This window comes from Squalius cephalus, assembly GCF_949319135.1.
Source record: "Squalius cephalus genome assembly, chromosome: 4".
In the NCBI taxonomy this organism is placed as follows: Eukaryota; Metazoa; Chordata; class Actinopteri; order Cypriniformes; family Leuciscidae; genus Squalius; species Squalius cephalus.
In genome coordinates this window covers 1,413,085-1,426,878 of record NC_137125.1, presented here as the reverse complement: position 1 = coordinate 1,426,878, position 13,794 = coordinate 1,413,085, and the positions used below count along the sequence as shown (strand labels likewise).

At 42.6% G+C, this 13,794-nt stretch overlaps 1 protein-coding gene across 1 annotated transcript; it reads left to right on the top strand.

The window, feature by feature from the left end:
- The first annotated feature begins 2,771 nt into the window (after window positions 1-2,771).
- LOC307157219 (uncharacterized protein) lies at window positions 2,772-6,722 on the top strand. The gene is made up of 4 exons (XM_079869063.1): window positions 2,772-3,452; window positions 3,584-3,742; window positions 3,836-3,931; window positions 5,359-6,722. The coding sequence occupies exons 1-4, from the start codon at window positions 3,195-3,197 to the stop codon at window positions 5,671-5,673; spliced, it is 828 nt and encodes a 275-aa protein (XP_079725189.1). The 5' UTR covers window positions 2,772-3,194; the 3' UTR covers window positions 5,674-6,722.
- Window positions 6,723-13,794: the final 7,072 nt, after the last annotated feature.

Here is a 13,794-nt window from a genome sequence, read left to right as displayed (position 1 = left end):
TAAAATTCAGGAAAGTGTTCCTTGCCCGTTCTTAGGTTGTGAGTTTAAGACAAACACATATTCAACATTCAACTCCCATAAATGTAGGAAACACAAACATTACACATTGAAAGATTTTAGAACTGTGATTCAGCCTGTTGTGATTTCTGGAGATGACATTGCTGATGAAAGTGTAGGTGATGAAAGTGTGGCTTCAACGTCCTTTCAAGATGATGTGTTGAGGGAAGACAGAGTAGGTCACTGTGAGTATGAAACAGTAGAACACAAAATTGCAAGTCTTTTCCTTTGTATGCAGACTGTTTTACACGTCTCAAGAAGCGCAGTTCAACGAATAGTTGAGGAAATTCGGGATATATTGACATGCACAAAATTCCATGCCTTTCGCTCCGTAGCAGAGGTTATTGAAAAACACAATATTTCAACCGAAGGCACTCTGGTTGGGGAAATAGTTGATTCTTTATTTACATCCACCCCATTAGTAACTACAACCTCTGTGAAAGGCTGTCTATCTACTGACCACCGAAGAAACGTATATTTCAAACAAAATTTTCCTCTGATTGAGCCTGTAGAATATCTGTATAGACAGGGCAATAGGAACTCATTTGTCTATGTACCATTGGCATCAGTGCTAGAAAATCTTTTGAGACGCTCTGATTTTTCAGGTGCATTAGTTTTCAGACAGGAAAGCTCACCAGGTGTTTACAGGTCTTTCCAGGATGGTCAGTACTTCAAGCTGAATAGTGCTTGCCTTGGTGAAGATGTAGAAATCAGCTTAGCTCTGTACATCGATGAGTTCGAAGTGTGCAACCCTTTAGGTACATCCAGAAAGATCCACAAGGTAGTTGCAGTGTATTGGGTCATCTTAAATTTACCAGCAAAGTTCAGGTCAGGTCTGACATCCATTCAGTTGGGAGTTTTAGGGAAAAGTGTTGATGTCAAGAAATTTGGGTATGACAGATTTTTAGAGCCACTGATAAAGGATCTAAAGCATGTTGAGCAAAATGGGGTGTTTGTGGAGGCTTTACAGAGGTCTGTTGGAGCAAAGCTGTTCTGTGTCTGTGCAGATAATCTTGGAGCACATGGCTTAGCAGGGTTTCAAGAAAGCTTCACAGTAGACAAGTTTTGTCGTTTCTGTTTGGTCAGTCACAGTCAAATAGGTACTATAAAACCAAGAGAATTCCCTTTGAGAACTATTGAGCAGCACAATAGGTTTGTGGATGACATAAAGCAAAACCAAACTCTTACGAGTGTAAATGGGGTAAAACAAGAGTGTGTGTTAAGTAAGCATTTGGCTTCCTTTCATCCTGTGACAGGATTTCCCCCAGACATTTTGCATGATTTTTTTGAAGGGGTCATTCCAGTGGAATTGTCATTGTGCCTCAAAGATTTAATTTCTAAAAGATTTTTCACACTTGACAAGCTTAATCACAGCATCAGTTCATTCCCATACAAGAACACTGACCAAGTCAACAAACCAAAGATCATTACTAAAGCAGCCCTCTCAAAGGGTACTATTGGGGGCAATGGGCATGAAAATTGGGCGTTGTTGCGATTACTTCCCCTCATGGTTGGTGGTTGTGTTCCAGAGAATGAACCATCATGGGAAATATTAATGGATCTAAAAGAGATCGTTCAGATTGTTGTCTCTGACAAATTCACAGAGGAAACATTAAGCTATCTTGCATTCAAGTTATCAGATCATCACTTACTACTTACAACCACATTTCCTAATTTTGTGTTGAAGCCAAAACATCATTTCATTGAGCACTACACACACCTCATACGCTGTTATGGTCCGTTGGTGGACCTCTGGACCATGCGGTTTGAATCCAAACATGGTCTCTTCAAAAGAATTGCCCGTAATGTGCATAATACGAAGAATGTGCTGATGTCTTTAGCTACGAAGCATCAGCAGTTGATGGCATACCATTTGGATGGGCAAAGTGTCTTCAAGTCAGACCTTTACATTGACAAAGTCAGAGCTGTTCAGGTGGGATCTTTGGACATTGCACAGAGATCTGCTGTGTTAAGAAAATTCCCAGATGTGGAAACAGTCTCTGTCACTCGTAAAGTGCAATTCTTTGGAACAGAATATGGTCAAGGCATGATCATCACAGCTGGGCAATGCTATGGTCAGCCACAGTTTTTCAAGATTTTGAGCATTTTAGTTGATGCTGACAAAGTGTCATTCCTATCCAAAAAGCTTGTAGCATGGTACCTTGAACATTATAGGTCTTTTCAACTTGATGACAGCAGCTATGGTGAGGTCATCGTTCTTGATATGAATGACTTGAATCATTACTATCCTTTGACAGGCTACTCTGTTGGAGGAAAGCTCTGGGTGACCCTTAGAACACATTCGCGCTGAGAGAAAATGGTGAGCTATCTTAAGATTTTTTTCAATGTCAATTGATGAAGATATCAAAATTTTACTCTAAGCTAAAAGTCATTGTTGTTGTTTCTTTGTAGGCTTTGCTACTCCGTGTTGTGGTTTCTGATGATGAGGCACGGCGTGTTCATCTTTCACAAGTGCCAGAGTCAGTGGATGCCCTTATAGACGTGCTAAAAGAAAAGCTACAGCTACAGGGAGACTTTACATTACAATTTGAGGACCCTGATTTTGCAAACGCACTTTGTCAAACATATCCGAACTACCCCATGATCGTGCAGTTTTGCACATTAAGTGGAAAATTGCATCCCAGCCTGAGAATAGTGATAGTCAGTCCCTTGGATCCATATCGTCGTTGGATACAGCAAGCTTAAATTCTCCAGTGCACACCTCAACTAACCCCTCACCAACCACTTCAGCGAATTTGCGCAGCACTTCAGTTTGGCCTTCTCCATTTACTATCCCCCCTCTGTCTCATGATGTGGAACTGAAATTAAGAAAGGCAAATGAAGCTTATGAAAAGACCAAAACAGGGATTGATGTGACAAGAGACATAAAGACAGACATTCTGGACAAAATTACTCAAGTGACTTTTGACATTACGGCATATCCTAGGCCTCATGAAGTCGAATCCATTGCTGTCGCTTTGATATCCAAGTACCCGTGCCTCAAAGAGAATGATGGCAATGGTTATGAGGGATGGTTGACCAGCATTAGGAATAGGTTCAGTAACTTCAGAGCAAAGCTCCGAGTGGCTGGTTGCAGTGAAGTCTCTATCAATAGCAAATCCAAGGGAGACGGTGACATGACATACACTCTGAAAAGGGCTAAACGTGGTGAAATTAACCATTGTCCTAACCATCCAAATGAACATGATGATGCTTCACTTGAGGAACAAAGAATGCTCTTGGTGGAAGCATCAAAGAAAGCCCGAGTAGATGACTCACTTATCAGAGTGAAGATGGACCTGACATTCTCCCTCAGGAGAAGGGAGGTAGTTGAGGAGCAACCCATGGTCATGGTGATACAAAATCGATGGCCTGCTTTATTCTTTAAAGAACAGGTATGTTTTTTACAAAGCTGACAGTAATGTTTTTACTCTTGTCATTTAAATAGCTGTAAACTTTAATTTACATGGTAATATTCAGAGCAACACTATTGCTTTACTCACTGTTCTTCTGTACATGTTAACAGATTGGTGAGGAGTTTTTTCGCATCACCAATAAGAACTTACTGGGGACATTTAGAGCTGCAGTGGAGAAATACACTCCGAAACTCCTTCGGCTCTACCGTTCCCGGAAAGCATCCTTTGGAAAGGACCTAGAACACATCCTGATGAAGCTTGATGATGAGGTATGAGTTATAGTAGAGAAAATACCTCTGCTCACTGAGGTGAATGTTTCTTTGTCTGATATAAAGACATTTTTCCCCTGTCTTTTTTGATAGACCTCTAATATTATCCGGCACCGCCAGGATGCTGCACTCAGAGGACTTCCCATTTTTCTCTGTGAGGAACCTGGACAACTTTTCAAGCAATGTCTTGTAAGTGTCAATTATCATAACAGAATAACCACTAGGGCTGGGCAAAAAAATCGATTTTTCGATTAATCGTTTTTTTTAAATGTGGTCGATTCAAAATCGATTCTCAAACGCCACGAATCGATTTTTTTCCATATTCATTTATCTATTACCCAAAAGCCAGTATTAGTTTTCCTCCATTGTTCATAGGCTTGCGAACTCCATTTTATAGCTAATGCTGTGAGATTTTATGTTTGTTTTTTCTTAATCATAAAATAACCTCAACTAGTGCTGTATAATTAATCATATCGCAATCACAATGTCAAGCCTACGCAATTATATTTGACGTGAATGTCCTGAGTGTGACCCACAGAAAGACTCGCGCTTATATCGTGCGTGCGCGATAGCCCAGAATACAGCTCTCTTTCGCGCTTGAACGAACAATAACACACACAATAATGCCAAAATGTCTTTTTGTCGAGTATCTTCATAACATAAGAGCAGTCTTATGATGACCGTGAAGAGTTGTGACTCGTGAGAGAATGAGGCGCGTGTGAGATCCGCGTCTCTGTCAGCAGCGCTTGGTCTCTTAAAGGGACAGTACACAGTAGCCACTAATTCGTTAAATTTAATCAAAGAACAAAGGGAACAGATAAAAACACTCACTGCTCTTGACTAAAGAACTTTTGTAACTTTAATAAGGATGAGTCTATATATACACTTTATAATTAATGCATCGCAGACTGTTTAGACAGATAAATATGCAAGTTTTTTTTATGGGTTTATGTGAGGATTGTTAACCTGTTTGATCAAGGCATGCGACTGTTCTGACTTGTCCAATTTTCAGCATCAATTTTTCATCTTGCATCAAAATCCTGTCTATTCATTGTATGTATTTGAAATATAGAGTTGGGTTCTGTTTTAATGTACCCAAGTGTACCCTAAATAAAAAGAGTTTAATATACAGGTTTGTAGCTCTTAATTTATTTTTATTAATTAACCACTTGTAAACTTATGTTCTTTTCTTTTTTTCTTTTTTTATAAATATAGGATTTGTATTAAATATATATTCATTGAGTGGAATCGTAATCGAATTTAGAATCGAATCGAGAATCGAAAATCGAATCGAGAATCGAAATCGAATTGAGAGCTTGCGAATCGAAATCGAATCGAATTGTAAAATCTGAATCGATACCCAGCCCTAATAACCACTCATCATTCCAGAAATACATGGAGAAAAAAGTAACATGGAAAGATGGGATGGAAGAAGATTGCCTCAGCTACTAGTGAACACACAGAGCACACAGTGAATCGAACCTGCAAGCCTTCGATTACAAGCCCGAACCCCTAGCCAGCAGGCCACGGCTGCCCCATTACAATTACAAGATGAAGATGATGTGTGTGTTGTGTGTTGAAAATCACCTTTTAATGTTTTGACATCTCTATTATAGGAAACTGATCCAGATGATGTGGCCGTAAAGGGAGTGGCTGTGGGGGTGCTTTATGTCCTCGAGGACTGTGCTGTGGAAACCTCCTCTCCAAAGGTGCAAAACATTTCATTGATTGTGGAGGAATCTGTAGTTCTACAGGACATCGCTGATACTCCCACTGCTGTGGCATACCTTTTTGGCCTTTTATACGCCCTCAACATTTCCTACCCAAAACATCTCAAGTACACTTTTGATACTCTACAGAGCGTCTTTATGGAAATGGGACCTAAATGCACAAAGCGTGTCCGATCGCTTAAGAACAAACTAGCATTGTGAAATGCTGGAAAATGAGGCCAAGGGCAATTTCTGTATAGGCCAATAGTAATATGAATGTACTGTTCTTATTGAGTAGCTCATGTTAACAATAGTTTGCACCTTCATGTGTGGTTGATTTCAATGTTTTGCTTTTTTGCACAAATGCAAGAGACACTTATGGCATTCTTAAGGATATCGTTAGGATATCTTTCAAGTTTTTTGTTTTGTTTTTTGGTGTATGGTGCTTACAGTACCATACAATATCCCAGATCTCTCCTGCCTTGGCCTTCTCTTCTGTTTTGCTCCTTGGCAACTCTAATGCTGATGGACTCTTCTAACCAAATGTTCAAACTTCCACACATCCCAAGAGGATTGGTTACAGTTGCTCAATAACCATCATAATACATGCATAAGATCATCACAGACAAACATTTACATTAAACACACAATCATATGCACACAGCCTAAAAAAACACCATATTTTATTTTGTATCATGATGCTCTAACGTAATGCTGGATGGGCTCTTTTAACCAAAATGTTTTTGAACTTTTCGCATTGCCCAAACAGTAATTCTGTGTAAGTTTCAGGTTTTTGTGGACGTATTTGATGTCAAATTTTATGTGTATTAATAGTTTTTCATTTATGGTGGTTGTGTTGATTGCATATTTACACTTTTCACATTTTAATTGTAATTTGACCTGTATAGGCCCATGTTTCTGAGCCCCAGAAGTTCTGGATTGTAAACCTCTTAAATTGGTATCCTTTCTGTGGTTTCATTTTGGAGTTATATGGTATGTCATTTGACATGCATTTATAGTTCTTGTATGTTGGTTACAATGGTAACATTTACTCCCAACACGTTTTCATGTTCAGCTACTGTGAATTACGGCTGTTAGGGCTATGTTCTGAGTGCCAGAACACTGTGACAATGTCTACTGTGACATTTATCTTAATTGAAAACATTTATGTGGCCTTTCTGTGTTTATTTTTCATTAATATTATTTTGAAGAGGTTTAATTGCATAGTGCCACCTATTTTTTTGTTTTTAATCAGTAAAATACACCCTTGGTCACAGTGAAATAAAATACTTGAAATGTATGACATTGTTTATGGATTTATTTTAGTTAGTGAATTTAAAAAAATTATGTAGGCCAAAGGAAAATAAGTGAGTTTCCAGTATAGTGGAAAGAGAATCAATATATTCTTGATAAACATTTTCTAGTGCTGTGAACGAGGCTATTGACTGAGCAAACATATATTCATTGGTAGAACGAGGAATTTAAAGTGCTGTTCATCAACAGAACTAAGTAATATTAGTAAGGACAACAACATTATTGTTGTTGGGGTAATCACATGGCTAAAGCGCTGTCCCTTATCAGAACTAAATAATATTAGTAAGGACAACAACGTTATTGTAATTGGGATAATTACATTGCTAATCGTTGGGAAAACATAAAAATGTGAATGCAATGTGTTGCCTTGAATTTTTCAATATTAGCAATGATTTTTTTTTTACAGTGTGTGTCAAAATTCGACAACACAAAGAATTATCAAAAGGCGATATAACGCACATCTCAGGTTAAATTAATTATATAAAAAACAGGGAACATTTTGTAAAGGCAAAACTGAACAAAATGCGTAATTAAAATAATTGTATTATGTTTTACCAAATATTTAATACCACTTCCCCATAATGATTTTTCTGGTCATTTTTATTTAGTTTTTATTTTAGAAGTCATAACTGTTGATCACCCTTTATATGGATTATATGCAGCCTCCACAGAACATATTATTTTCATTGTATTTTTCGTGTTTGCATTTATGAGGAAAAAATTTCTGCATTTATAGTAGAAAATAGATAATCATGACACGGAGGCGCCAGCGCGTGAACTGGACTCTCGTCTCATAAATGAACCGAAACTCAGCGTATAAAGTAGGCTATTTGCCTCACAGACCTGAGGCTGAGAAATGTATAGAAAGCTTGAAATGTCGTATTTTAATAACATTTCAAAACGAAAGAAAACATGCTCTCTGCAGACATTTCTCTCTGGCGTGTTCAAAGCTATACTACGAAGATCGCGAGTCAGCAAAATCTCTCATTTTTATATTTGACATAGCCTATTCATAATCATACTTTTGCCGTTCTTTGTGACAGCTTTTAGGTGCTTTATTGGTTCGCATCAGCACCGAAAACATGATTTCTTTTAAATCTAAAGTTCAAAATCGTGATACGAACCGAATCGTTTGGTCTATCGTTACAGCCAAGATGAGAAAGCAGGAGTTTAGTCGTTTGCCATGGTTGTAAAAATAATAAATAATAATAAATAATAAATAATAATAAAAAATAAAAAATCTTTGCCAAATGCAAACCAGTACAGAAGTAATCAATAAATTATCGGGGAGGGTCATGCAATTTTTTCACAATAATTCTGGAGGGTCATAGAAAAATTTCTTGCTGGAGAAGGGAGGGTGAGGGTCAAGTCATTTTTCACTACAGATCTCAAAACTCCTCCGGTAGCGAACAGTCAGGGCCGCGAATGCACTTCTGCAGCTCTAGGCGAAAAACAATTGTGCCGCCCCTAGGGCTGGTCCAAATACCATTTTTTGAGCTTCGAAGCTTCGGTAGTAATGAACATCGAATATTTGAAGCTTCGGGCCCGGGGGCTGAACATATTCTTCTCTCTAATAAAGGCAGGGATCTCTATAGCCTATTTCTGTCTGTCTGTTTTGATTATTTCGAGAACCGTTCATCCAATCGACTTCACAAGGGAGTGCAGTGTCGCATTTTGTGCAATATAGATGGACACGCGAGACGCGACACGTTCAGAATTTAAAAACTTTTAGTATACAGAACAGCGCGAGCGGGAAGCGGCGTGCCTCACGCGGGCAGGGCTTATTTGCTTATTTATTAAACGCAAACACACAGGTCTGTTAACTTCAGCAATAGGCTACTTTTAAGGTAGTCTAATATTTTTTTAAATAAAGAAAAACGAAATTTAAATAAAGAAAAAAACGAAATTTGAATAAAGAAAAACAAAATTTAAATAAAGAAAAAACGAAATTTAAATAAAGAAAAAACGAAATTTAAATAAAGAAAAAACGAAATTTGAAAAACGAAATTTAAATAAAGAAAAAACGAAATTTAAATAAAGAAAAAACGAAATTTAAATAAAGAAAAAACGAAATTTAAATAAAGAAAAACGAAATTAAGTTAAATTAAAAACGTGATTAATTTAGATTGATAATAATGGGTAAAATACATTTTGTTTCTGTTATTCTACTTTCCACAGTGTCAAAGCAACGCAGCTTAACCCAAAACACAAGCTCGGGCACTTCTGTCCACACACTCCGCTGTTCTGCTCTAGCCAGAGAATCCTCCCGTTGTATGAACACTTTAGTAGGCCAAGAGGAAGCAAATATATGGGTTCCTTCAACTGTCCATCCTATTAAAATGGCTATAGGCTATATAAGAAAGAAAAAAAAAAAAAGAGTAGGCTAGGCCTGTATTTCACCAGATTTTATAGTGTTGAACATATTCAAGGGCGAATGTGTCACGGTAGACGTATTCTCTGTTCCTTTTAGTCTCGTGTTTATGTTGTTGTGTGAGCGCGTGTGTAGTGGGTGTGAGTGTATGACATCACCTGATCCGCTCCAGCTGATCATCATCACTTCACCAGCTGCAAGCAATTCACCCTTCTATAAATACTCACAGTTGTTGTATCATCTTTGTCAGATCGTTTGTTGATGTCCTCCGTGTTGGTGTTCCGGTGTCCTGTTCCTGCCTCGTGTTCCTGCCTCGTGTCCTGTTCCAGTTTCGTCGTGGATTCTCTGTCTTCTCACCGTCACCGTCACCGTCACAGCACGTCTTCACGGATCCTGACCATCTAGTCCCTGCGTCACCCACCATCCACCTGCTTGTACTGTTGACTTGTGACCTAATAAATAGTCTTGCACTTGCTTCCTGTCTCATCGAGTGATTATGACAGAACGATCTGACCGCGGAATGGAAGCAGCGAGCGCGTCTTCTGGATCAATTGAAGAGTTCATTCATCACAGTATCCGTAGAATGGATTCACAGCAACAAGAGATCGGCGACACGGGTCGCGCAGTACAAGCCCTGGTGACGCAGGTGTCCGAGCTCACCCAGCAGATCCATCGCCTACAGATTCCCGCTGCGCCGCCCACACCAGCCGTTCCTCCTGCAACACCAGCGAGACCCTCCCAGTCTGAGCCGCGTCTACCCACACCAGAGCCTTATTCAGGTGAACCAGCTTTTTGTAGAGCATTCTTGACGCGTTGTTCAATGCACTTTGCTCTTCAACCACAGACTTTCAGCACAGAACAGACCAAAGTGGCGTATGTTCTTACGTTATTGACTGGGAGGGCAGCACTCTGGGGAACGGCGGTGTGGGAGAACCAACATCCATGCTGCACCTCGTTCCAGACCCTCTCCGCCGAGATGAGGAAGGTCTTTGACCGAGCGCTTTCGGGGAGAGAGGCTGCCAGATCATTGGCGGATCTTCGACAAGGTGAAAGATCAGTTTCAGACTTTTCTATCGAATTCCGGACCCTGGCGGCGGAGTGTGGCTGGAACGAGGAGGCGCAGTGGGATATGTTCCTGCATGGGTTGGCTGACCACGTCCAGAAGGAGATCTACGCCTTGGATCTACCTACCACACTGAACGGGTTGATCGATTTAGCTCTGCGGGTGGACGCTCGGCTATCCAGGGTCGAACGCCGAGTCCCGTCCACCCGTACCTTCGGAGGGGTCGACGGTTCAAGATCCAACGGCAGGGACGTGGTCAGCCCCGTCTACGATCCCGAGCCCATGCAGGTGGGTCGAGCTCGGCTTTCCCGGGAGGAGAGGGAGAGGCGGAGGTCCCAGGGCCTTTGCCTATATTGTGGGGGAGCGGGACATTTTTCATATAACTGCCCGGTAAAAGGCCAAGCCCGATAGTAAACTTGAGGCTACTATCGGGTGGGATCTCCGCCAGGAAGACCTCATCAGCTGTTACATCTACCTCCACGCTCCTCCCGGTAAGACTAAGATGGTCAGTCCACCAGCACGACTGTCGAGCACTTCTGGATTCTGGGGCTGAGGGTAATTTTATGGACCACTCATTCGCACTACAGTTACAGATTCCCCTCAAACCCCTCACTAACAGAATCGCAGTTCACGCTCTTAATGGACAGACACTTCCCACTATTTCACTATCCACTGAAGAATTAACCCTCATCACTTCTGGCAACCACTCTGAGACTATTTCATTCTATATCATGGATTCACCCCTGGCACCCGTCGTCCTCGGACATCCCTGGCTTATCCAACACAACCCTCGAGTGGACTGGCATCACAAGGTCGTGCTGGAGTGGAGCAAGGAATGTCATAAGTCTTGTCTCGTGTCTGCTTGTTCGTCTGTGCCTGTTTCTGTTTTTCAGGAGGAAACAGGGGATTTGTCTAACGTGCCCGCGGAGTATCTGGACCTGAAGGAAGTGTTCAGTAAGTCTCGTGCTGCTTCTCTTCCTCCGCATCGTCCCTATGACTGTGCAATAGATCTACTGCCAGGTAAGTCTCCGCCTAAGGGCAAGTTATATTCGCTCTCTATTCCGGAGAGGGAGGCTATGGAGAAATACATTTCTGATTCTCTAGCAACCAAGTTCATTCGCCCTTCCTCTTCTCCAGCGGGGGCGGGGTTCTTTTTTGTGGGGAAGAAGGACGGTTCTCTGCGACCTTGTATTGATTACCGGGGGTTGAATAACATCACGGTAAAGAATACTTATCCTTTGCCGTTGATGTCTTCAGCCTTCGAGAGGTTGCAGGGAGCGTCCATCTTCACTAAATTGGACTTGCGTAACGCTTATCATTTGGTTCGCATTAGGGAGGGGGATGAGTGGAAAACTGCCTTTAACACCCCTAGGGGGCACTTTGAATATTTGGTCATGCCCTTCGGGCTGTCCAACTCCCCGGCAGTTTTCCAAGCACTGGTCAATGATGTGTTGCGAGATATGATCGATCAGTTCATATATGTCTACCTGGACGACATATTGATTTTTTCTTCTTCTCTCCAGGAACATGTGCAACACGTCAGACGAGTGCTTCTGAGGTTGCTAGAGAATGGGCTTTTTGTCAAGGCGGAGAAATGCGAATTCCATGCACAGTCAGTTCCTTTCCTTGGGTACATCGTGTCGTCTGAGGGGATGCGGATGGACCCTGAGAAGATCAAGGCTGTGGTAGATTGGCCAAGCCCGGATTCTCGCAAGGCCCTGCAGAGGTTCCTGGGGTTCGCCAACTTCTATCGGCGTTTTATTCGCAATTTCAGCCAACTAGTCGCACCTCTGACTGCCTTGACCTCCCCCAGAACGACGTTCAGGTGGTCTAACACAGCCGAGGCTGTGTTTACCAAACTGAAAGGCCGCTTTGTTTCAGCCCCTATCCTTGTCGCCCCTGATCCATCACGTCAGTTCGTGGTGGAGGTCGACGCGTCAGAGGTGGGAGTAGGTGCAGTGTTGTCCCAACGCTCCCCTGTAGATGACAAGGTGCATCCATGCGCGTTTTTTTCTCATCGGTTGTCCCCTGCAGAACGTAATTACGACATTGGCAACAGGGAGTTGTTGGCAGTTAAGCTAGCGTTGGAGGAATGGCGCCACTGGTTAGAAGGGTCAGGGGTACCTTTTATCGTCTGGACTGATCACAAGAATTTAGAGTATATCCGCACTGCTAAAAGACTGAACTCCAGGCAGGCTCGGTGGGCACTCTTTTTCGGTCGTTTCGAGTTTTCTATTTCGTACCGCCCGGGTTCTAAGAACATCAAACCCGACTCTTTATCTCGCATATTTGATTTTTCCGCACGCCCGACTACTCCCGAGTGTATTTTGCCCGAAACTCTAGTCGTTTCCACACTCTCATGGGAGATCGAATCGAGGGTCCAGAAGGCCTTAGAAGGGGTAACGCCTCCGCCCGGTGGTCCACCGAGTCGCTTATTCGTGCCGGAGGGATTACGGTCCGACGTTATCCAGTGGGGTCATGGTTCCAACGTGGCTTGTCATCCAGGAGTTAATCGCACTAGTTTTTTAGTCAAGCAACGATTCTGGTGGCCACATATGGCTCGTGACATTCACGATTTTGTCTTGGCTTGCTCGGTTTGTGCCACTGGTAAGACTTCCAATCGACCTCCTGATGGGTTACTTCAACCGCTGTCGGTTCCTTCGAGACCCTGGTCCCATATCGCTCTAGATTTCATTACCGCCCTCCCACCCTCTCAAGGGAACACGGTCGTTTTGACTGTGGTGGACCGGTTCTCAAAGGCAGCCCATTTTGTCCCCTTACCCAAATTACCCTCAGCTAAGGAGACAGCGGTAGCCGTCGTAGACCACGTCTTTCGCTTACATGGCCTCCCGATTGACGTGGTCTCTGACAGGGGACCCCAGTTTGTGTCCAAATTTTGGCGAGAGTTTTGTAGATTACTGGGGGCGACTGTTAGTCTGTCCTCAGGGTTTCATCCCCAGAGCAATGGCCAGACCGAGAGAGCCAACCAAGATTTGGAGAGGGTGTTGCGATGTTTGGTGTCCAAGAATCCTTCCTCATGGAGCCAGCAACTCTCTATGGTGGAGTACGCTCACAACACGTTGCCAGTGTCGGCCACGGGCCTTTCTCCATTTGAGTGTAGTGTAGGTTACCAGCCACCTATTTTTCCCAGTCTGGAATCCGAGGTTGCGGTTCCCTCCGCTCACGCCTTTGTTCAGAGGTGCCATCGTACTTGGACGAGAGCCCGTGAGACTCTACTCCAAGTGGGAGCGCGCACCAAGGCCAAGGCCGATCGCCACAGGTCAAAGCCTCCCGTATACGTCGTGGGTCAAAAAGTGTGGCTTTCTACTAAGAACATTCCTTTGCGCACCGTCTCTAATAAGCTTGCACCCAAATTTATTGGCCCGTTTACTGTCACCAAAATCATTAGTCCGGTGGCAGTCCGCCTCAAATTGCCTCCCGCGTACAGGAGGATCCATCCCGCCTTCCATGTGTCTAAAATCAAACCAGTGTTTCATTCTCACATTAATCCGCCTGTCCCGGTTCCTCCTCCACCGCGACTCGTAGATGGGGAGACCACTTATTCGGTTAATCGTATTCTGGACTCTAGGCGGAG